This window comes from Ascaphus truei, chromosome 6, assembly GCF_040206685.1.
Source record: "Ascaphus truei isolate aAscTru1 chromosome 6, aAscTru1.hap1, whole genome shotgun sequence".
Taxonomy (NCBI): domain Eukaryota; kingdom Metazoa; phylum Chordata; class Amphibia; order Anura; family Ascaphidae; genus Ascaphus; species Ascaphus truei.
In genome coordinates, this window is record NC_134488.1 from 66,919,137 (window position 1) to 66,943,045 (window position 23,909).

At 47.1% G+C, this 23,909-nt stretch overlaps 2 protein-coding genes and 1 long non-coding RNA gene across 6 annotated transcripts in view; 2 read left to right on the forward strand and 1 right to left on the reverse strand.

Moving 5' to 3' along the window:
- Positions 1 to 7,920, forward strand: part of ZBTB8B (zinc finger and BTB domain containing 8B) — a 43,382-nt gene extending 35,462 nt beyond the window's left edge. For both annotated transcript variants that reach the window (XM_075604695.1, XM_075604696.1), the window contains exons 2-4: positions 598 to 1,540; positions 3,995 to 4,173; positions 4,920 to 7,920. In XM_075604695.1, coding sequence (XP_075460810.1) covers positions 598 to 1,540; positions 3,995 to 4,173; positions 4,920 to 5,210 — 1,413 coding nt within the window. In that variant the 3' untranslated portion in view covers positions 5,211 to 7,920. The remainder of the gene's footprint in view (positions 1 to 597; positions 1,541 to 3,994; positions 4,174 to 4,919) is intronic.
- LOC142497209 (uncharacterized) lies at positions 1 to 23,208 on the reverse strand. Of its 2 annotated transcripts, none has more exons than XR_012802200.1 (2): positions 23,123 to 23,208; positions 1 to 891 (listed from the first exon to the last, which is right to left on the reverse strand). It is a non-coding gene; the product is annotated as an uncharacterized LOC142497209 (long non-coding RNA). The 2 variants fall into 2 exon arrangements; XR_012802199.1 differs by lacking the exon at positions 23,123 to 23,208 and adding an exon at positions 12,203 to 12,312.
- On the forward strand, positions 11,454 to 23,909 carry LOC142497206 (zinc finger and BTB domain-containing protein 8A.2-like). Of its 2 annotated transcripts, XM_075604694.1 has the most exons (4): positions 11,454 to 11,924; positions 12,629 to 13,567; positions 14,032 to 14,201; positions 21,811 to 23,909. In XM_075604694.1, the coding sequence occupies exons 2-4, from the start codon at positions 12,658 to 12,660 to the stop codon at positions 22,141 to 22,143; spliced, it is 1,413 nt and encodes a 470-aa protein (XP_075460809.1). In that variant the 5' UTR covers positions 11,454 to 11,924; positions 12,629 to 12,657; the 3' UTR covers positions 22,144 to 23,909. The 2 variants fall into 2 exon arrangements, with proteins under 2 accessions (XP_075460809.1, XP_075460808.1); XM_075604693.1 differs by lacking the exon at positions 11,454 to 11,924 and having other exon boundaries at positions 12,121 to 13,567.

A 23,909-nucleotide genomic window follows, 5' to 3' on the forward strand; every position in this document is an offset into this window, starting at 1 on the left:
AACAGAGTATTGCATTTTAATAAAGACAAAAAATCGCAGAAGAAAAAAATCTATCAACACAGGCGGCAATCCTACCAATAAGTGTAAATTACATTTTTGAATTAGAACTGGGGGGGTTCTCCAAAGCTGAAGCCAGCCACTTTCAGCCCTGCTCCCTTAATGGAGCATACAACATGGCAGACGTTATCGTCCAATAGGGTGCAGCTTTCTCTTGGCCAATAGACCTGCAACATTTGGCAGCCATATTGTTTCACCAGGGGGGACCTTTAAACCTGGCACCGTCACCGGTAAGTACCGCGGGAACCAGGGGGTCCCAGTTTTCAATTAAAAAAAATAGAAACATTTACATCTAGGAAGTTTACATCTAGGAAGTTTACATCTAGGAAGTTTACATCTAGGAAGTTTACATCTAGGAAGTTTACATCTATGAAAAAGTTTACATCTAGGAAGAACTAACTTGGTTAGTTCAAGTGTATCATGTCTAATAAGCTGTCCACAGTTCTCGAGGGCAGTACGTTTGCTAGATCCTTTCATATATGTCATTATTGTATGTTACAAGGGGTTGAGTGACTATCTGCCCTTGTCGTTATCTTGTAGGTGGTTGGGAGTTGCCTTGTGGGAGCCATGGAGATGCCATCGTATTACAACAAGCTCCTGGGGGAGCTGAACGAGCAGCGGAAGAGAGACTTCTTCTGTGACTGCAGCATTATCGTGGAGGGACGGATCTTCAAGGCTCACAGGAACGTCCTGTTCGCCAACAGCGGCTACTTCCGGGCGCTGCTCATCCACTACATCCATGACAGCGGGAGGCACAGCACAGCCTCTCTGGACATCGTCACCTCTGAGGCCTTCTCCACCATCCTGGACTTCTTGTACTCGGGGAAGCTGGACCTGTGTGGGGACAATGTCATCGAAATTATGAGCGCAGCCAGCTATCTGCAGATGACCGATGTGGTCAACTTCTGCAAGGCATTCATCCGCTCCTCGCTGGACATCTGCCGGAAGATAGAGAAAGAGAGCTCGTTTGGGCAGGCGGACAGCGGGAGCGCTTGCCTCGGCAGGGAGGGTGAGGGAAGCGGAGCAGTGCGGGGGACATCGCCTGAGAAAGGAGGCGGTGGGGACTGCCAGAGGGAGCCCCCATGTGGAGACTGCAGCAGGTGCAACTCTGTCGAGCTGGTGGTGAAAGAGCATCTCAGCGTGGGGTTCTCCGAGGACAAGAGCCCCTCCAATATGGTGGAACCCAAGGAGGAGTTTGACTCTGATGTGGTGGAGGTGACAGAGGGTCTACAGCCATACCACACCCCTCCAGGAGTGGATCAGGAGGAGGAGAGTCTGCACGGGGGGGCAGGGATGGACATTTCATGTAATAACTACCACATGAAGCAATTTCTGGAGGCTTTGCTGCGCAACAGCTCTGCTCAGAGGAAGGAGGATGGAGTGCATCACTTCTCACGAGGCTTTGAGTCACGGCAAGATGACGCGGGGGGCCCCATGAGCTCCATGATGGACATTCAGGGCGACTGGTATGGGGAGGACACAGGTAATAACAATCAGAGGGATGTGGATAGGTAACAACAATCTGTGGGATATGGGCTTCTTATCAGATTCTCACAGCTGCAAAATCGAAGCAACAACAGCACCAGATTTATCAAAGGTAAAAGAAGCATTGAAAGCACAGGGGTTTTATTTTGTTTGATAAATCTGGTGCAGTTTTTTCTCCCAACAGACCAGAAGAGCTTTCAATCTAATCGTTAATATCTGAACGGGGTGCAGGTGCTTTGCACTGTGTCACATGGAACATTCCCACTTCCATAAGATGGGAAGTGTAACTTCCAGCCGAAATCTACTGGAAATGCACAAAACCAGTTTAGTTGCCAGAATCAAACATACGATCAGGGATATAAACAGTCAGTAGAAACCCTGATACAAGATAGAACCAATGCTGTATGGTGCTCCAAAACAGACAGCAGCAATAATCAGTCATATTGTAGCAAAGAGGAAGGTAGAATGGCCTAAAAAGGTCAAGTTGTGCGCCTTGCACTACACCAGTGGAGATATGGGGAACCAATAAATTGTGAATGTGTGGTGACGGAACAAAAACTGCAATAAGGGTGCGGAGGTGGTGCTGGCAGGGATGGGGTTAATGATAAGCAAAGAAGAGAAAGCTCCCTAATAGCCGCACAAGAGAACACCTATACCTATATTAAATAAATTAATATAAATGCAATAAATGCAATAAATATATTTTAATCATTTATTAATAAATAGTAATTTTTAATATAGGTATAGGTGCGGCTATTGGTATATAGGTATATGTGCGGCTATTAGGGAGCTTTCTTTCTTTTCTTTACTTATCATATTGTAGCAAAGTCTTATAAGGAGTACCCCTCCAATAATCAGTGATGAAGCTGGAAAATAACTATCCCCAATAGATGTATGACTGGTATATTGGAATCCCACGTAGCAATGTAGTAACGATAATATGTCAACCACCTACCGGTGTCCAGTGCTATTATAACATCTAAATGTAGGGGAAAAGTGAGCAATGAATGTCCAGATTTCAAATCACAGTCTATAGAACAAAGGAATGAACTCACATGAGATGTATGTCCTCGGGTAAATGGTGAGCCCACTGTATCCATTGGTCCAGGGGTAAGAGTGTGCATCCGTCTACAGAAATCAATGAACAGGAAAAGAGAGAAAAACGGAGCACTATATCCAGTGCTAGTCAGACAAAAACAACAAGAGTGCGTTCCCACGGAAAAAAATAAAGTTATTTAATGGATCATAGTAACAAACAGCACACCAACACGTTTCGGACTATACAGTCCTTTATCAATGGACATTCATTCACTGGATGTAGTGCTCCCTTTTTCTCTCTTTTCCTGTTCATTAAACCCTGATACACACAGGCTGAAAATATACAGTTTTAGCAGCACCTCAAATGAAGTATAGAAAGATAGTAAATGCAACTATGGTGCACGGGACCAAGGAGGGACCCTAATTCCCTCCAAAGTTACAATACAAAATACTGGGGGAGTTCCCAGCACTCAATCAAGAATATAAATGCAAAGGCAATTGGTGATATGCCAAGAACATGTAATTTTACTGGTATGATGAATACAGTATATAGAAAACTTTCACACCTACCAATGATGACTATATTAAAGCTAAATATCACATCAAACGTACGAAGTACTACGCAACATAACTCGTGGAGCACACAAAATATGGTGGGGAAAAAAGGGGGATGCACTGGAAAAGGGAAACAAGGTAAGGGAAAACAAGGGGAGGGAGAGGGGGAAAAACAGGGGAATAAGGGGGGCAACGTTTCGGGGCTCCTGGCCCCTTCTTCTGGCCCATTCCCTAAACCCAATCTGATCCAGGTACGTCCTTACCCCTGTAAAACCAGGTGCTCCCTAAATTAAAAGAGTGTAAGGACTATGCAGATAATGAACAGTATGGAGTTTTGTCCTGATACACATAGGGTGTCACCGCCCTGCTGTCACACACAGAATCTCAGCTACAATAGCAAAACTAAATTCCACCCAGAGTTTTTGTAGCTATTCTTTGTCCCGGCTGAATGAGAAGACCTGTTAAAAGGACATATCAATCAGGAACGTGCATTTAACATTTTGAATAGAGAATGAAAGATGGAAATATGTAATGTTTGTGTAAGATGTAATGTTGGAAAATGTTGCACACCAATAATCAAAATAAATCTGAGATACTAACTCGATGAGGGAAGGCCCGCTGCAATCCAGGTACAGGCTACACAAAAAAGGAAGAGTAGAGGCTCCACGGATTTTATAAATGCAATAATTTATTGAAGCCAAATAAAGTGTCCATTGTTTCGGCTGTCACAGCAGCCTTTGTCCAGGAACGGCATCACTCCTTGACAAAGGCTGCTGTGTTTATGTTGGTGTAAGAGCCAGCCCCGTGGGCAAGTCAGCGAGTGCACTCTCCTCACCTCCTGTTTGTCGCACATTTTCAGGGGACGTTCTGGTTGTACCGATCAAGCTGCACAAGTGCCCGTTTTGCCCATACACGGCCAAGCAGAAGGGCATCCTGAAACGCCACATCCGCTCACATACCGGAGAGCGGCCGTACCCCTGCGAGACCTGCGGCAAGAGGTTCACCCGGCAGGAGCACCTACGCAGCCACTCGCTCAGTGTGAGTCTGGACTGCGGGCCAATGGGAAATACCTTCACTCCCGAATTGTCTCAGTACCCGTCCAACCAAACAAATCTAATGTCCACGATATGTAGCCAGCGGTCCAGCAATCTTTTGCAAACAGTTCAACCACCTCATTGGCTTCCTTAGAGTCATCTAACGGAGCTAAAAGTTAAGATTGTACTTCAGTTGCTCTGGAAATTAGAAACAAATTGCATTTTTTTTGGTGCTTCTGAGTAGGGAAGTGTTTTAAGTATTTTCTTTACGCATGTCCTACCCTGTCCTTATCAGAGATCCAAATAAAGATAAGGAGAGAGGAAGAGAAGGGGCGATGCCTGTGCAAACTCTTATGGAGCACACAGTGACATAAGGAATCAGCCAGGGAACCCCTCCCAAGTCTCTGCTCACCGTGTTTACAAACTAAGTTTAAAACATTATTTAAAAATACTTATGTCACATTTTGTCAAATAAAAGGCATCACCCGGATGTGACCCCTAAACATGTCACTGTTATCCATACACTTTGGTCCTATGAGCCCCTCTAAAACCGAGACAAGTATTCATATTTTAACCCCATCATAGCTGGAGAACACGTCAAGTCTAAGCAGAGAGGTGCGGAGAGGGTACTTCCCACACAGTTTTCAAGGTTACTATTCTATTCAAACCAAAAACCACACAACAGCTTACCCTGGCCATGCACACGGTGCCTTCATCACACAGTTTGTGTAAACATCTCTCTGCTTTCAGGTTCACCGCTCCAACCGCCCGATCATCTGTAAAGGTTGCCGCCGGACATTCACCAGCAGCCTGTCTCCGGGCCTGCGGCGCTTCGGCTTGTGCGACAGCTGCACCTGCGTCACTACCACGCACGAGGACTCCCACAACGCGGGAGGCCACTCCGAGGCCGCGTCCGAAAGCCTGGACAAGGACGAGGTGGACAGTGACTGGCCCATTTACATCGAGTCCGGAGACGAAAACGAGGCAGGCGAGGAAGACACAGAGGAGAAAGACCAAATCCACCGAGAGGTGCTCATGTGACCCTCCCGTGCGGGAGGGAAAGATTCACCATCGCCTCGTTGTGTCGGGCTGCCTTTCTACATCACACTCTGTTTTCATTGGTATTCTATTTTATACTTGGTGGTGTTGTGCTGGAAGAGACGGACTCACTGCCGGAGGGTCCTGTACCGACCACATTGCACCGCACGTGACTGATATCGATGGTTTAGCAGTGTGTCGCTGGCCCCTGTAGCAGTGTAATGGTTATTATTTGACTTTTATTCGTAATGGTTTTTTATTTTTTTAGTGCTGTGCACTATGCTGACGTATAATTTGTGACATTGTTTATCTGACTTGTTCTTTTCTTTTCTTGTGTCATGTTTTTAAACGTGTGTGTGTGTGTGTGTGTAAGCAAAGAGAGTAAGCACATGGCATAGCATATACCTGTACAAAGATGTGTGGTTCGCTCCGTGATCACTGGCACATTTGTAAGGAACTCGTGTGTAGTTAAATGTTATCACAACCTGCTACAAAGCTACACTTCTCGGTACTGAAACCGATACTAGAAGATTGCACTGTAACATTACAATGCTTTTTGTAGCTGACAGCGGAGGAACTAAACGGACAAAACTGTAGTCCTTCCTTATCGTAAAAAAAAAAAAGAATATTCTCCTTTCTCTCCCCTGGCCTCCCTGATATTAACATCCCTGTGCGTTTCATCTGATGTTATGGAGCACTAGTTTTTCTTAACGTTGATCCCTTCTGGTAGGTTGAGGTCTGTTTCTGCTCTGTACCTGCTCTCCTCTCACTGAAGAAGACGTTTGGTTTCTTGGGCGGCCGGCAGAGGAAAATAGTGGAACAATAAATCAACATATATATTTTTTTGTAACGAGTGTTAGAGCTCAGAATACAAGGTGAGGAGGTGGGGCCGGGTCATTTCCGCTGCTAAACTTGTTTTGCAATGTCCTATCACCTGAGCTTGTGCTCCTGAAAACCGAGAATTGTGCGCTGAAGACGCGGGGCTGTTTGACTTGTGAAAAGCAACAACGTTTATGGGTTTTGTGGACTACGTCTTACGATATTGAAGCACTTGTAAAACATGGGACTGAATCTCTGCACGATTTAGTGCTTCCTCGGATCACATCAAGGAGAAGGAGGAAACTGCATTTTTGGAGTCAGCCCTGGATCCTCTTTGCTCCATTCTCGGCTTTTGTACACTCATTTACCACTGAGCTCAGTGCAAATCCTGTATAAACCCAGAACTAGCCGAGTTTATCCCAGCCCTTCCTGTACCCACAAGGAGATCTTACACTGTGCCCTAGGAACAGCATTGTAATTAGCAATGAACAGCAACCTCTTTGCAATAAGTGGCCTGCACATGGAATATATCTGTACCAAAAAGAAACATGAAATAGGGATGGATGAACTTTTTTTATTGCCAGAGGGAAGAACAAACACAATCCTCATACATACTATAGATGGTAAGCTCTGTGGGACCAGTGACCTCTTTTGTATCAATATGTTAAAACGTGGTCATACTTGTAAGTTATCCTGTCTTTCCGCAACTGATTTAGCCTTTCCCCGGCAGCGATGCAGTTAAATCTCGTTTGCAAACCGTAAAATATTCTGTGTTTTTTTTTCTTCCAAAATGGCCTTTATTTTCTTTTCCAGAAGGCCACGCGTCATTGTGAATCCGACCAGTATCGTCCATATTCTGGAAGCTGATTGGCATGAAATAAGATTTTCTGTTTAAAAACAATGGCCTGTTGTGAATTTTCTAATTATCGCTTTATAACTCAAGATTCCTTTAAGCAGCAATACAAAAAATGCCTTAGGGCTCCATGTATCAACATAGAGAAATGGGTTTAATAATACTAATAATAACTATTTATAGAGCGCTTTTCTCCCAATGAGACTCAAAGCACTTCGCAGTTACAAAAAGGAAAAAGAAGAAAACATTAAGGTTATAAACGAGACCAAACACAAGGAAAGATACAATACAGGGTGGGATAGTACTGTGGCTATTAAATGCCGGTCAGGCTGTGGTTCATTAATTATATGCCTGGGTAAACAGGTAGAACTGTGGTGTATCTAAGAACATCTGAAGCAGAACGTTTGATTTGCACCGGAAGGATTTTTTGGGGCAAATAAAAGGGAAAAAGTGGTGCAGACGCAGAATGTGATACACCTTATTATAATCTGTGCACCATGTAACTCCTCCCAAACTACTCCAATTTCCCAAGGGGCAGAAGGGGGAAATTGGAGCAATTGATACATAGGTGCAGAATGAAAATGCCCTGTGTTGTGCTCCAAAATGGCCTTGATGAATAGACCCCAATGAGTGTAACTTGTATAATGTTAGTATCTTGCACCCCCCTACCCCCCAAGCATGCCTTGCACTTTAAAAAAAAAAAATTGGGAGTGTTAAAAATCATGATTTCCTTAATCTCTGGTTTCTGAAGTGGCCATGGTAACCTGGGCTCCGAGGACAGCTCCATTTTAACATCTCAGGACATCATATTTCAAATACTTTTATTTCCTGGACGGAGCATCTCATTAAAAAAACAGTGTTGGAGAGGGCAAAAAGAGAGCTCTTTATATTACAATAAAAAGCAAAACAAATGTCCATAAGCACGGATTGCTGCTATAGAATAGGGTATTACTGCAGCATCCTGTCTTTGTGTATGGTACAAACTTTTTGTCATTGTGCTGAGCTCGGTTTGGTGCCGATATTAAACGTATTATGAGCCAAGTGTTGACACAGTAAATGAGGTGTCCTGTGGGAGTGCTTTCACGGTTATGTATGTTATAAAATGGGACTACAATGTTAACCCTTTGCTTGCCCCAAGACGTAGTCATGGTGCCTGGCACTCCAGGAGCCCTGTGACGTATATGCTACGTCACACCCGCAGAGCGCTTTGATTTCAGCTTGGATCATGTCCTGCCTTCCCTTAGGGCTCGTTCAGGGTGCCAGCTGCAGGACTTGGAGGGAGGGCGTGAGGGAGGCAGTGCTGCAGTTTGCTGGGCGACATGTGATTATCCCCCAGCAGACTTTTCAGCGTTGGGGAGGGGGCGGGGTTACACACAGCAGGGTAAGTATCCAAGTTGCAGTCATGAAATCATTCTGAAGAATGATTTCATTGGCTGCCTTGGTCCCTGTGACGCTGCTTCAGCTCCAAAAAACGAAATTTTCGTTTACTGAAGCTGTAGTAAGCGGCAACTCCTGGCTTCGGAGGCAGGGCAGTTGCTACCCTGACAACAAGTATTCAAATTGAATACTTTGTTGCTCACGGCAGCACGCACGTCAGCACGCCCTCCCTCCGAAGCCAGCACCCTGAACGAGGCCTTATTAGAACTCGGGACACGACCTGAAGTGAAGGGAAACGGGAGAGGATTCCCACCTGTTCCGGGTTAAGGGTTGCCGCGGTCACATGACCGTGCTGTGCCAGAGGTCCGGCCTGAAAACGGTTAAAGCAACAGTTCCGATTTCATTTTCTTTTATAGAAATGTAGAAACTATAATAACTACTGTAATATTTATCCCCAGGCCCCCTCCCCCAAGTTCCCAAGATAGTTACCGGTTTTCAGTTCCCAATAAGAAGCCGCGGCAGGAGAGGGGTGGGGGTGACATCTCAGCTCCCCATGGGACAACCACAGCGGCCATTTTTAATGGTCCATGAAGGAACACCGGGAACTAAACCAGTAAGTATCTAGGGAATTGGGGGGTCCCCACAGCCATAAATTACACTGTTCAGCCCTGGATGACCGCCGGTTACAATTCTGGAAAATTATATATATATATATATATAGTATGCAAAATTGCTGCTTTCATTAAAGAGCATTGTTAGCTCCAAAGACACTAATGAAAAACATTGTGTCAGTGTTGTATACACATATATGATGCACAGAACTTGATAGCTATGACGCTGTTGACCATGTATGATAGTACTCCCGGCAAGACTGATTCTTAATTGTTTGCAGGCATAAGCACAATGATTTTAATTGTTTAATTACTTTTCTGCACAGCACTAATCATGGACACCGCAGGACACCTGTACTTTCTCTACGCCTCTCTTTTCCATTGGATGGGGGATTATAAATGTATGCTTCATTCACTTGTTTAAACATCATGACAAAGGTCCCAAAGGGGACCGAAACGTTGATCACGGCAATAAAAAAAACTACTGTTAACCACAAGTGTGCTGAATCGTCTGCATTGCTGTACACACAAAAAACAAAAAGAGGAGCGCAGGGAAATGACTATAAGAACAAATTAATCTTTATGACATAAAATGACAATATATGAACTTACATAAAGTAAAATCTCGTAGGCGGCACGCTTCCCCCACACCACTGGTAGGTGGAAAATTGAGGGACTGCAGCCGTGCCCACCAGGACAGCTCTATCCGTAACTTCAAACTGTCGCCAAACCGAAAGGAAACTGAGCTGACTTGTCCCAGGGTGCACCACGGGCCACGTGAGAGCAACTGCTTAGCTAGAGCAGTGCTCTCTCTATACACAAGAAGGGGGGGGGAACCGCTCTGTCCAGCGTGTGATCTCACAATGTCCTACGTTGGGACAGCTGGAACCCTACGCGTTTCGGGTTTCTCACGCTTCTTCATTTCCTGAAGTGTATTCGTGTCAATCTTGATTTCAAGTTTTGCTTATTCTTAGTTGTTCTTGGGATACTGGAATATGATATTTGTTGTAAAGTATATTTGTTTTTTTTTACTTTGTTGCTGTCTCTCTGGTGGTGATACAGTTAAACATCTCCTCCCTCACTGTGCATTGGATCTGGTTCATTAGTGAGTCAGGTGTGTACAGGTGGGAGCTGTTTTTCAACATGCAGAGGCAGCTATTTAAGACACTACATATTTAGCACTGGTCACTCTTTGATAAAGCTCATTTGCGGAGAGAAACATGTTTGAGGATCCCTGTCTTGTATGTGTAACCAGGTCCCCCCGGTTCCTCTGATCTCCCCCCTCTTACCTCCGGTGCAGGGAGGTTGATGCCGGGCGAGCGGGTCGCCGGAGACTCGCGGAAAACGTCACTGCAGGGTGCTGCCATGTTAGGGAGGCTCACGCATGTGTAGTGACTCGGTTGCGGCGGCCATGTTGGTGCACCTCACGCATGCGCAGTAGCAAGCGCGAGAGGTAGCCATTACGTCTAAGGCTCTGCGGGGACTACAATTTCCAGCAGCCCCATGGGCTGCACAGCACATGGGCTGTTATGGCCAATAGGGTCCCTAGATTGTCGGAGAGGCAAGTGGATACATTTAGCATTCTAGGCAGTCGGGAGCAGGACGGCAAGGGAATAGGTAAGGTCCAGGGAGAAGTGCTCCACTGGATTAGGCCAGATTATTCCCCTTCAGGTCCCAGCTAGGCCCCGATCACTACCAGCTTGTGGTGCTACAGGGAAGCCCCAGATAGGGGCTGGAGCACCTGTCAGGTATCCCCGTCTACAAGTGCACCAACAGTAACACTTCTAGCGCTGTCACACATACATTGGGTGGGTTGGTTCCTGTGGACACCGGGTGGTTAGGTGCCATGGGCAACTCAGTACATTGGGGTGAACCCCACCGGGGCGTGGATACGGTGATTGGGGGCACGGTGTGGTGGTACAGCCCTGTGAGGCCTGAGTGGTCCTGTTATTGTTATTCTTATGTGTTTAGTAAACTTGTCTAACCATACCAGTGTGTATTACTTACATTGTGTCCTGTGACGGGTTAGCCCACACTGATAGGAGGCGCTGTCACCATACGATCCAGGCACACCCCAGGCTCCCAGCAGCGGAGGTTCAGGCCTCCTTTGAGCCTCAGGTAACGCACCCCACACACAGTAGCCGCCATATCTCCCATAGGGTGAGGAAACATGCGCTACATGTTTTGTGGCTAATATGCCTAATAAAGTTTTATTTTTATACCTGCCTCCAGCCCTTTTTGGAGTGCTCCATCTTTCCCCCTTCCACATCGAAGTACAATAAATGCAGTTTCATCAAATAAAAAGGCGTACAAATAGATTTCTGTAATGACGTTACCACATTACATCATCAGATTACTTCAGAGGGGGCTGAAGTTGAAAATATGTTAATCCACATTTGCAATAGACAAAACACACCCCTCTGTTGACTTTTTAGTGATAACCGAATGAATGAGCTCTCATATATTATCAGGCTGATATTAACATATCAGAAATCTCCTTATTAAAACTTCTTATACTAATGAATATCTCATGACACATGGTTCTGACGGGTTACAGTGAGGTTATCAGGGTGATATTAACATATGGGAGATCTCATATTAAAGCCTCTTTAATGTCTAATCACAGCAGGTGTATGGGGTGAGTGGGACATTAGACTCATTTTGGTCACGTGACTGCAGGTGGTTCCTGATTAATGGGGTGTGATCTAAGCTTTGGGATCTTTTTTCGGGTCCCTGTGAATTCATTATTTGGGCTAACTGGTGACGTCATTTTGACTTGACTCCAGTGTGCGCGGCGGGTTATCCCCGGGTGTTGTGGGGTTTGTTAATCCGGGTCACAGTTTGGGCCCCCACTCTCTCTCTCGGCTCCGGTGTCTTCATAGGAGCGCGGCCCCTTTAAGACAGTGTCAGCCCTCGGGCGTCGTCACGTGACCGGCCCTTTGTCCTCATATTCGGGCAGCGGAAGAGGCGCCGGGGGAAAAAAAAAAAAAAAAGCGGATGAGGAGCCCGGGAGCGGCGGCGAGACACCCGCGGAGAGGCGGGCGGGGGGGTCTCTCGGTGAGTAACGCGAGCGCGGAGGTGACCCGGGCATAGGAAACATCCTGCGCCCGGATCGGGCCCCCACACACCCGGAAGCCGCCGGCGACGGGAGGGGGTATGTGTCTATACCGGATGAGGGCAGAGAGGGCGGCCCCGTGACGGGTGTTTGAGCTCTCCAATAAGACTGGCGCAGGGTGACGTGACCGCTGTGTGTGTGTGTGTGTGTGTGTGTGTAGTGTGTAAGGGAGATACACCCCCACCCCCACCCTGGCGCACGCGCTGCCCGGTGTATTTACATTATTCGGGTGTACCGGGCTCCCGAGACACTTCGCGGGAGACAGACACCCAGCTCAGCCAATCCGAGCTCTCTAATCTGTTGTGGCACCGCCTCTGTTGATTAACAACCACGCTGACCAATCAGAAGCCTAGACAATGGAAGCGCCGCCTCTCTGTGACTGACAGCTGTTTTAGCCAATGACAGGCCAGGGTAGTTGAAGAGTGGGGTGCTGTAAAGTGATTACCTGTTTTCCATTATTGTGCTGGCTACATTAAAGATGGCTGCGTCCATGTTATTTATCCTCTCCATCCTAAACACACACATACTGTAGCTCTACAGCCATGCAATGCAGGGTAAAAACATACAGAGGGGTAAAATTAGCAGAAAGCATGAATGATAATAGCATGCAAAATATCACATGCCGCTGCTCTTGTGCGTGTTTTAGGGCTGCTGCTGCCCGCCCAGATCGGTGTTATGGATTTCTCATCCCACCACACGCGCCTCCTGCAGCAGCTGGATGAGCAGCGCCGGCGAGACCTGTTCTGCGACTGTCACATCTTGGTGGAGGGGAAGCTGTTCCGGGCGCATCGCAACGTCCTGTTCGCCAGCAGCGGCTACTTCAAGATGCTGCTGTCCCAGAGCTGCCGGGACGTGAGTCAGCCCACCACAGCCACCTTCGACGTGTTCTCCGCAGACACCTTCACCGCTATCCTGGACTACGTGTACTCTGGAAAGTTACCCCTGTCGGGGCAGAACGTCATCGAGGTGATGTCGGCTGCCAGCTACCTGCAGATGACCGATGTCATCGGCGTGTGCAAGATGTTCATCAAGTCCTCGCTGGACATCAACGAGAAGGACAGAGATGGCTTCTTCAGCCTGTCGGACAAAGAGCACGGCCGCCACCCTGAGCACTGTGGCCTCTACGATGAGGGCTGGGAGGTGGACAGCTGCCCATCTGCACAGCCGGATGTGGATATTTCGGTGTGCATAGAGGATGCCAACCACTGGAGCCCGTACAGATTCTACCACCGGGCTGGCGAGATGCCCTCTGCTCAGAAGGAAAAGCCAGAGCCCTCCAGCAGGAACCCAGATACGCAGCACAGGGTACCCCAGCTGCACAACTCTCCATGTTACCCCAGGGAGAGTGCAGGAGAGTGTGGCATGCCAGAGCTCGATGGCACCACCCACCACTCAGATGCAGAGGTAGAGGTGTCCCAGGGAGGGTACACACCAGCACAGGGCACTGAGGCTGTTCCGAACTGCTGGACGGTGACACAGCACAGAGAGAGGAGGAGGTCCTCAAACAAAAGCAGAGCTTCGAAAGCAGATGAGCTGTACGACACCATGCCAACCATTATGGGCATCATAGGAGGCTGGGGGGAAGGTGAGAATTGACACAGACTGGACATTAGTTCTCCATGTTGTTGTCACATGTGATACTGCTCGTGTCATAGAGGCTGCGGTCACTTGAGATTCCTATCAAACCCCTCCAAGTGGAATAGCAAAGCCAATCCTTTACCACCTTCAGTCCATTCCCAAGTCTGCAGTAAGAAACAGGACATAATGTTCCACAAGAAGCATACAGCATCTCAGTACACTGCAGCCTCCCTAATACGTGCAGGCCACATTTTACAAAGTAAGCTGCCTTTTGTAAGCCTGTTGCTGTGTAGTAGTGCTGACACTCCTACATTCTTCTTTACTTCCCATTGTCATGGACAGACATCTGTCTCTTTTTGTTCTAGCCTAAAACCTGTAAAGATTAGGTGCTTTACAGTCACATTGCTTTGGATGGCACATTTCTCTTGGGTGTTGCAGTCCTTTAACACTTTGCGTGTGTTTACATCCTAGAGGAACTGCCAAGCATGCGTTTCAAGTGCCCGTTCTGCACCCACATGGTAAAGAGGAAAGCGGATCTGAAGCGCCACCTGCGGTGCCACACGGGTGAACGTCCATACCCCTGCCAGGCCTGCGGGAAGAGGTTCACTCGGCTGGAGCATCTGCGCAGTCACTTCCGAACGGTGAGTTACGTTATACAGGGAACAAGCGGGAGCTGTGACCAGGAGCCTCACAGAACTTTGGGGAGACTCTTTGAGATTGGGGGCTCCTTGTGTCATCCTGCATGAAGCAGAACAGGGGCAGGAACAACAGTTGTAATGCGAAGGATTAGGAGTGATAGTTACTGAGAAAAGGGAAACACCGTGAGGAGGGGACAGAGAAATAATTTTATTTATAAAATATTTTACCAGGAAGTAATACATTGAGAGTTGCCTCTCATTATAATAATAATATGTTCTTGTATAGCGCTGCTAGTTTTACGTAGCGCTTTACAGAGACATTTTGCAGGCACATTTCCCTGCCCTGTGGAGTTTACAATCTATGTTGTTGGTGCCTGAGGCACGGGGAGATAAAGTGACTTGCCCAAGGTCACAAGGAGCCGACACCGGGAATTGAACCAGACTCCACTGCTTCAAACTCAGTGCCAGTCCGTGTCTTTACTCACTGAGCTGCTCCTTTTCAAGTTGATGACAAATACATGGTTACAATTACATACAGTAGAGTCTCGGTTATCCGACCTAAACGGGACCAATACCGTGTCAGATTACCGAATATGTCAGCTAATACGGAAAGTGTTATCAAACATTTGCGCCCACCAGCCCCCATCTCACCAGGCTTACCGGCAGCACAGCTGGAGCGGACTGGCACAGGAATCAGACAGCTGGCGGCGGCAGTAGAAGACCATGTTAGCCGAGGGAACAAGTTGAAACAGCGGGCGGTGGCTTGGCGGCGGAAGGAGAAGGCATGCGATCGGAGAAGGAGCAGAGCAGCACAGGAGACGTCAGGGGAGGAACACGCTCTAACACCGGACGTTCACCAGCATCTGACTTCTGATGCTGGCTCCAGATTTCAGACACCAGTCAACTTCTGGCGTTACAGCGTGTTCCTCCCCTGCCGTCTCCTGTGCTGCTCTGATTACATATCTTTTCCTGCTTCTGCCACCAACGCCCGCTGTTTCAACTTGTTCCCTCGGCTGACATGGTCTTCTACTGCTGCCGTCAGCTGTCTGACTGCTGTGCCGCCGGTAAACCTGGTAAGTGAGAAGGAGGGAGGGGGAGCATGTCGGATAAAACGAAGTGTTGGTTAACCGAGACTCTACAGTAGTTACATTAAGTGAACAGAATTATACATTATATAAAGACATTGCATGCATAGTAAGAGATATGTTATAGGCGTATGTAACAGTTACAGACCAGATTAAAGTGTGAGACAGCGTTAGCTTTATAGATCTTAAACAAAAACACAGAGATAAAGAACCCCTATGTTGGGAGCACTCGGCGGCTAATGATACTGATGTAAATGGTCAGAAATGGGACTTAATGGGGACAATTGGTTTTAAGTATGAATAATGAAAATATGTTAAAAGCAATATTTATTAGGAGATAACCTCACATTAAAATAAATGGTCCTCAATGTAAATAAATCCTCTGTTAATGGCGAATTAAAATAAAGGTGGAGGTGGGGTGAAAAGAACCAAAAGGAATATATGTTCTATTGAATGTTGGTCTATCTGTATACACTATGACAGGGCGGATAAATGTATACACAGTGATATAATTGTATTCAGATGGTAGATACAATGTGTGACATAAGCATGTTGCAAAATGGCTCAGTATATACCAATAAAACAGCTCCAAACCATATCCATGAATAATAAACTGTATATAACCAGTGCTGCGAGTCCGACAAATTGGCAGGTATATAATATCTGCCAAAGTGTTTTATGACAACGACTTGTGCCCGGAGTCCTCACTATAGTGACTGAAGAACTTAATGATCCAAGTAAAGTGTAAAGATCACATAGTATAGTGCAGTTTGTAAGTAACTCAAATGGTGAGTCGTCTGCTCAATTCAGACAAACTCAGTACAAACACTCGCTAAGTACATCTGTATGTATCCAGAGCTGTGAGTCTAACAGGTGGACAGCTAACTGATATCTGCCCAGGTGTTTGCAGACAACGGCTTGTGCCCGGAGCCCTCACTGGTATAAGTAACGGGCTGCTAGAGTCAAAGACACTTCAATTATACACTGTAAAAACCATATACATACTGTGCTGGTTATAGGGAACTGCGTGGTTGAACGCAAAGCAGACTGAGCATGTCTGCGACAGTACCTCCAGCGCCTCGTACCACCCTGTATCGTTCGTGTATAGCCTGTTAGGTAAAATACCACCCTCCTCTCACAACATACAGACCATGGGAGTCTGTGTACCGGATACTCCTCAGCAGTTGGAGATAGTGAGCATATACCGGACGTGACGAACCCGGAAGTCTCGGGAGCGTCACCTATGACGTGATTACGTCTATGGATGCCGACGTACGTTTCGCTGGTAACGCTTTTTCGAGGCACATGCATAGTAAGAGATATGTTATAGGCGTATGTAACAGTTACAGACCAGATTAAAGTGTGAGACGGCATTAGCTTTATAGATCTTAGACTGGTGACTGTGAGTCTGGTAGATTGTTACAGTTTTGCGGTAAGGAGGGGCGGCCGGATACTTTGAACCTTGAGACCATGAACAGTCTTTTGGAGTCAGATCTCAGATAAGTGCTGCATGTGGTAGGGATGAGGAGCTTGTTCAGGTAGATGGGTAGCTTGCCCTGAAAGTATTTGAAGGAAAGACAGGAAAGATGAACTTTGCGCCTAGACTCGAGTAATGACCAATCTAGTTCTTTGAGCATTTAGCAGTGGTGTGTGTTGTAGTTGCATTGGAGGACAAAACAGCATATTGAATTGTAGAGGGTATCAAGTTTGCTAAGGTGGATTTGGGGTGCTGAGCCGTATACTATGTCCCCATAGTCTATGATTGGCATTAGCATCTGCTGTGCAATTCGCTTTCTGACCAGCAGACTTAGGAGGATTTGTTCCTATAAAGTACACCTAGTTTGGCATAGGTTTTGGATGCTGAGCTATCAATGTGCAACCCAAATGTTAAATGGGAGTCAAACCATATGCCCAAGTATTTAAAACTAGTAACAGGGGCTAGGTGTAACATAGTGCTCACCACAAACCGAACGCGGCCGCAAAGCCGTGGTGGGGATTGAATAAAAACCAACCTCCAGCCACGTCAGCGTGTCCGGAGTGCAGAGTCGTAGTCGTTAAGCTGGGTCGGGGTTAGAGAGGTGCGGAAAGTTGTAGGGATTTGCCATGGTCTGGGTTGGAGAGTTGCCGATCGTCGTGGGTACTTGCCATGGTCTGGGTTGGAGAGTTGCCGATCGTCGTGGGTACTTCCCATGGTCTGGGTTGGAGAGTTGCCGATCATCGTGGGTACTTGCCATGGTCTGGGTTGGAGAGTTGCCGATCGTCGTGGGTACTTGCCATGGTCTGGGTTGGAGAGTTGCCGATCGTCGTGGGTACTTGCCATGGTCTGGGTTGGAGAGTTGCCGATCGTTGAAGTTCTAGCCATGGTCAGGAGTGGAGAGAGTCGGAGTCCGGGTACAAAGCCAAAGGTCAGAGAAGAGCAAGAGGAAATCACAGAACAAGGTAACAAGGCAGAGATGCAGTGAACACTTCGCACTGAAATTAGTATTATGCTCACCCATCTACCAAGGGGCTGACTGAGCCTATATACTACCAGGGACCAATAGGAGACCAGCAGGGAAGAACGTCAGCAATAAGTTGTTCAGTGGTAGCTGGGTGAGGAGTCTGCAAGAGACGTGATGTGTCCAAGAGAAGCCAGGCTCCGCTTAGCTACTTGCACGCTTTGTGTCGTCCGCACGGGACCAGAGAGAGGAGGCGGGAACCGTGGCGACAGTCTCCCTAGCTGTGCGGCGCCTGTGTGCTGGGTAAGTTCGTTGGCCGGGATCCTCGGGGCTGTGGGAGGAGCCGGGGGTGGGAAGCTCGGTGAGGCGCCCGATTGCAGGCTGTGGTCGGTGTGACGGTAACTTTGTGACAGGCTATAGTAATACACCAAATAACTGGGTTGAACTGAACGAGGCTTAGATATAATAAAGTATATTTATTCCTTAAATAGGTGAACACAGCAATATAGTACAGTAACAGGCAAGAAGTAACACTTACTTGGGGATGGGGGATGAGAAGTATCGGATAGCAATTCTCCAGCAAACCGGTAACAATCAAGATGGTATTTGAAGACAATGGATATAGGGTTGACCACAGTTTATATATCTTTGCAACCCTATTCTTAACATTGAGTACAGGCTATTGGATAGCAATTACCTGTAGCCAATCTTTAATGTGGGAACACATTTTAACCCATGCCCCCCAGCTAGTTAGCCCATGCGCACTAGGACCCTGAGGGTCTCATTTCTGTAGCCCCACATTTACATCAGGGACGCCCGCCAGTCTACCAAAAGGAATATCTGGCAGGATGCCCCTTGTTTGTAGGTGTAAAATATGACACTCACAAACCACTCTAGTTTGAGGTGTCTACGCCTTCAGGTAACCAGTGAAGGTGGCAAAACCCTTTGAACAATACTTAGTGTCTAGACATTGGGTCGCCTCTCTGACCATCTGCTTCCCTTTGTGCAAAGGAATCTCCTCTGGTTTTTATCCCTGCCTTGGGATACAACATTAAAGGTAAAACATGAACATATTAAAATATCCGGTTCCGTTGGGTCCAGCGGGTCCAAACTACCCAGATCTCAATGCCGGAACTGGGACCCCATATGGTCCAAGTTTCAGCCCGCTACGACCTTCGGAACCGGAGATACACAAATACTACTTAAACCGTTTCCTATTTTAATACAACATTCTCTGCTGTAAATTAAATCACGGTTTTTCACTAAATCCCCATTGAAAACAACGGGCTCCGTCGCCATAGACTTTCAATGGTAAACCGCCGCCATTGGCGGCTATGTGAATCCGCCGCCATAGACTTTCAACGGGGCATCGCCGCCGTTGAAGGCCATGGGGTTTCTCCGCCATAGCCCGTCAATGGGAATCGGCCGCCATTGAAGTCTATGGGAAAAACTCCCGAACCTTTAAGGTGGTCCATACTCCGTCAGGTTGGTCAGAGAGGGTCAAGGATGGTTCTGCAGTCATGCCGGAGCAGTGACTACATGTACCCCAAACCCTGGCCCTCTGGACCCTCCAGAACCAGAGATATGGGCTTATGGTTTGTAGCGTTTCTGACTTAGTCATTTTCTTGAGCTGCTTCTGCCGCCGCCATTGAAACCTATGGCGCGACCTGCTCTTTCAGCACGACCCTTTCCGGGGGTCCTGGATTCGGGGACACGTGGTGGTCGAGTGGGGGGGCGGTCTAGGAACTAGGGGCAAAAAGAATTTTATTTCTGGGTGCCCTAGAACCGAAGATTCCCACACTACTTAACGTTGAACTTGACTAATCAGTGATCAATGCTCTTTTTCAGTTAAAGTATCCGCTTTGCGGTTTTGCGGTTTGGACGGCAGCCAACTCGTTCCTGGAAAGCGCCGTCGAGGAATCTCCATTGAAGTCAATGAGCCCATTGACTTACAACGGGAAACCGCCGCTCCTCCTCTCGGACGCCACCTGCTGGTCTTCGAGGGAAACAGGTCCAAAACAGCTAGATCCGCCATTGAAATGAATAGAGCTTCAATGGCGGCCTATGGGATCCTGCAAAATGGTGCCTGAAAAGGCGGGAAAATTAAACAAAGGGCTATAATCACTATACAGCTATTAACCCTTGCCCTCCCGGATGGATCCCAGTGTGTGTGTGGTGCAGACACTGACATAATAATAAAAAATGGGAACAGGGGAACGTACATTTTCATGATATAACAAGGTGCAAACCACATTCCTGGACCGCAGTCCAGTTAACCCCTTGTCTCCCTGGTGAGGTCAGGGGGTGGCCATATGGGGTGCAACCCCTTTAATACCGGGCCAAACCCTCTCTCCCTCTACAGTCGGTTTGCTCTGCAAGGTGCGCGGCCCAACCCTTGCGGGCCCTTACGCTAGGATGGTATTAGTGTTGGTTCTGATCTGGAGCTCCGTCATTGGAAGCTTTAAAAATGTAGTCTTGGTCCCAAATACCATTGTTTACAGTCTGTAAAAACAGTTTTTTTTGGGAAATCCAATTTTCAAGTCTCAAAAAGTCAGATTGAAGTATGTGTTCAAGGTCGGAGAGGCTATGGCTGTGTGCATATAAGATTGTGTCATCTGCATACATGTGTATTGAAGCTCCCTTACAAGCTGTAGGAAGATCATTGATGAACACTGAGAAGAGTAGGGGCCCCAGAACAGAGCCTTGCGGGACACCACAGGTGATATCCAGGGGGTTGGAGTTAGAGCCTGAGATTGACACATGTGGGGATTTACCTGATATGTAGGGCTGAAACCAGTTTTAAGCATGCTTCCCTATTCCAGAGCACTGGAGTCTTTTTAGCAAGATAACATGATCAACAGTATCAAAAGCCTTAGCACAATATAGGAATATTGCACTAGTCCTAAATTGTTCCATTCCACAGTGGATCTCAATGCAAACCTTTTAGGAGGGTAGTTACCGTGGATTGTTTGGGGCGCAAGCCAGATTGGAATTGGTTAGGGAAATTTGTCTTGGTATAGTAATTGCTTAATTGGAAGGGAACACATTTTCCATGACTTTGGATAGTATAGGGAGAAGAGAGATTGGCCTGTATTTTGAGACCGTTTTTGTCCCCACTTTTGAAGATTGGGACAACTCTGGCAATTTTCTAGGTAATAGGGATATGGCCTGCAGACAAAATAGAGTTGATAATGGAAGCAATTGGTTTTGCAATGCTGGGGCACCAAGTTTTAGGAACTTAGATTGCAGTAAGTCAGGTCCACATTGGCAGCTTAGTTTTAATTTAAGGAGCACTTGTGTAATCTCTTCAGATACTGGGACAAAGTGAAAATTGTGGGCAGTGTTGGGAGAGGGTGGGGCTATATTGGTACTCCCAGAATGAGGTTCATGTTTATGGTTTGGGTTGCGTTTTGCTAATATGTTAGTAGCACACCTCACAATGTAGTCATTGAATGCATTTGCAAGATCAGTGGGATTTGTCAGAGTAATATCCTCCTCAATGATATTACAAAGTTGTTGATGGCTAGAAGGCTGTAATATATTGTTGATGACTTTCCAGAAGTCAGCTAGATTTTATGTATTCTCGCGAAGATTATCAGAGTAATATTGTGCTTTTGTGTGCCTTGTGCACATATTCCGCAGGCATATCCTTTTGTAGTGACATTTAATTTGTAGCTTTTACCCAAGGCATCCCTAAGATGGTAGAGCGCTATAAGGTCAGTTGTAACCCACGGAAGGGGGCCCCCATATTCGGTGACGTAACAGAAATCAGGACAAGCACTGTGAGAAGGGGACAGACATGACAGAGACAGAAAAAGGACAGTCACTGCAACAGGACCGTGACAGGAAATGACAGCCACTGAGTAGGGGATAGAGACAGGAAAAGACAGTCACTGCGTGGGGGACAGACATCACAGTGATAGAAATGGAACAGTTACAATGTGATGACAGAGGTCAGGGATAGTGACAGTGAGTTTACAGGACAGAGAGACAGAGAATGGGGTGAAACTGGGCATAGGTTTATAATTATGCAAAAGAACAATCATTCAGGGCGGGTTATAATGTGTGGAACTGGTTCTCTCCATGCAGATCCACGAGGCCGGGAAGCCAATCTGCAGAAGGTGTAAGCGGCACGTGACGGAGCAGACTGGACAAGTGGTGCAGGAGGGGACACGGCGTTTCCGGCTCTGCAACGAGTGTCTGGCAGAGGTTGGGGTGGACAGTTTTCCCATCGAACTGGACGATGACGACCTCCCCATTGTGCTCTCGGGGGACGAGGACAAGGCCATACCCTGGAACTTTGATGACGAGGGGCAGGCGTCCGACCCGGAGATAATAGAGGACATATCATCCGACCTGGTCATACATCAGGTGGATGACAGTGACGACGAAGGGACAGAAATCAAACCGATTATCTGCTAGGAAAGGAGCGCGGAAACAGAAGGTTACAGCGACGCCACCATGGTGACACTGGCCAAATGGACACTCTGGTGACACCCAGCTGTCCAGTTATATTGATCCAGTTGAGTCAAATCCGTGTCTAGCAGCCAGTGAAAACAGCCAAAAAATTAGCCTGTGGCCCGAAATATGAACAGCCCTGGATAAAATAAGCTATTTGTATTATTTCTACGTTCTGTTAGTGATGAGAGCCAGGGATCACACAGCACAGTAGCTGATCATGTATTGTTGGGGTATGTGGCTGGGACACATATTGAAGGATTGTATAAGGAGGAGTTGAGGTAGGAGTGCGCAGTTCTCCTGGATAGTAAGAACACTGCACTTCCACCGACTCGCACCACTCTTCCCTATTTACAAGACGCTGTTTCCGTTATTTAGGCAACAAATGGACTTCAAACACAATCTCCCCTTTTTACTCCGTCATGAAATGTTTTTTTTAAAGATTGTTTACGATGGAGAGGCTCAGCCTAGGGGTCAGAACTCTGCTCTCCTGCATGTACGGTCTGCTCCATTTTGTCACATTTATTTGAGATAAATGAGACAATGGTGATAATCCACCTTGGCAAAATCAATGGAGAGTGCAATCGCTGCAGGCAGGGACTCTGCTCAGAGGAATAAGGGGCGGTAGAATACATAGACCGATAAACCTGCCCCGAAGAGCTGACAGTCGAAATGTAACACTTGCGCTACACAGCAGCAATCCAGTGTTAGAACTGCTTTTTGTACATTATTAAGTTATGTCATGGAGTATATAAACCGAATGGTGTCAACAGGGAACCCTGCCCTGAAGAGCTTACAATCTATTGTAAAAACTACCAACAGTATATATAACAGATAATCCTGATCGTGTGAGAAGAAGCAGTGTGTAAGACTTTTGCTTTATACAGTAAATTGCCAATCAGTAAAATGGTATAGTCCTAGGTGGCGGAGGGTATAACATCACCGGATCTCCAGTCGGTATCTGCCTCCTGCTGATATGGGAATGGGAGGGAGTTTGCACTTAAGACTGCACTGTGCAAGGCGCTGCCTGTATTTAATATAAAGGATTTTTTAGCACGTTTTCCACGATAATAAAATTAGTTTGTACAAAGCATGTAACATGTACGCACTGCGCCCCATGTAGAGATACATGTGCTATATGTGTTTATGTAGGGGGTTGTTTGTGTAAATATACATACACAAAAACAGGAACTAGTAATCTCGATTAACTGCCATCTAGTGCACTTATTCCCTCAGCTGCTGTCTCGAAGGCTACAGCCCTGCTGCCTGCGCTGCACGCGCGTCTGCGAGGCTGGCGGTCCGTGCAGCAGAGTCCCCCGGTCAGCAGTGAGCTGCAGGGGGAAAGAGGGGGGGGTTGTGACGTCACCCGGCAGGTTCGCCCTCATCGGCTGAACCGCCCGGGGGCGTGGCCTAGCGCTCGGTCGCGACGCCTGATCTCAATTTCCTTGAGAGCAGGAGTTTCTGTCGGCGCAGCGCGGCGCCCGGCCCCATTGTGGGGCGGCTCTTGTCCCTGCAGCGTCCACCACAGCGGGCGCAGTAGCCAGCGGGGACCTGGCCTAAGTTTCCCAACATGCCACTTAGATTGTAAGCTCCTCGGCAGGGATTTCCTTTCCTATTATCTGACTTTGTTGCACTTATTGTAGTATAATTCCCTGTACTGTTTTGTCTTTGTAAAGCGCCGAGTACACTGTGGGCGCTATATAAATAAAGATATACATACGAAAAGTCAA

Bases quoted from the DNA above. Each gene is read 5' to 3' on its own strand.
- LOC142497206 (XM_075604693.1), top strand. From the start codon at position 12,577: ATGATAATAGCATGCAAAATATCACATGCCGCTGCTCTTGTGCGTGTT. The intron at 13,568-14,031 runs GTGAGAATTGAC...TTTACATCCTAG, and splicing joins CATAGGAGGCTGGGGGGAAG to AGGAACTGCCAAGCATGCGT. The intron at 14,202-21,810 runs GTGAGTTACGTT...CTCTCCATGCAG, and splicing joins TGCGCAGTCACTTCCGAACG to ATCCACGAGGCCGGGAAGCC.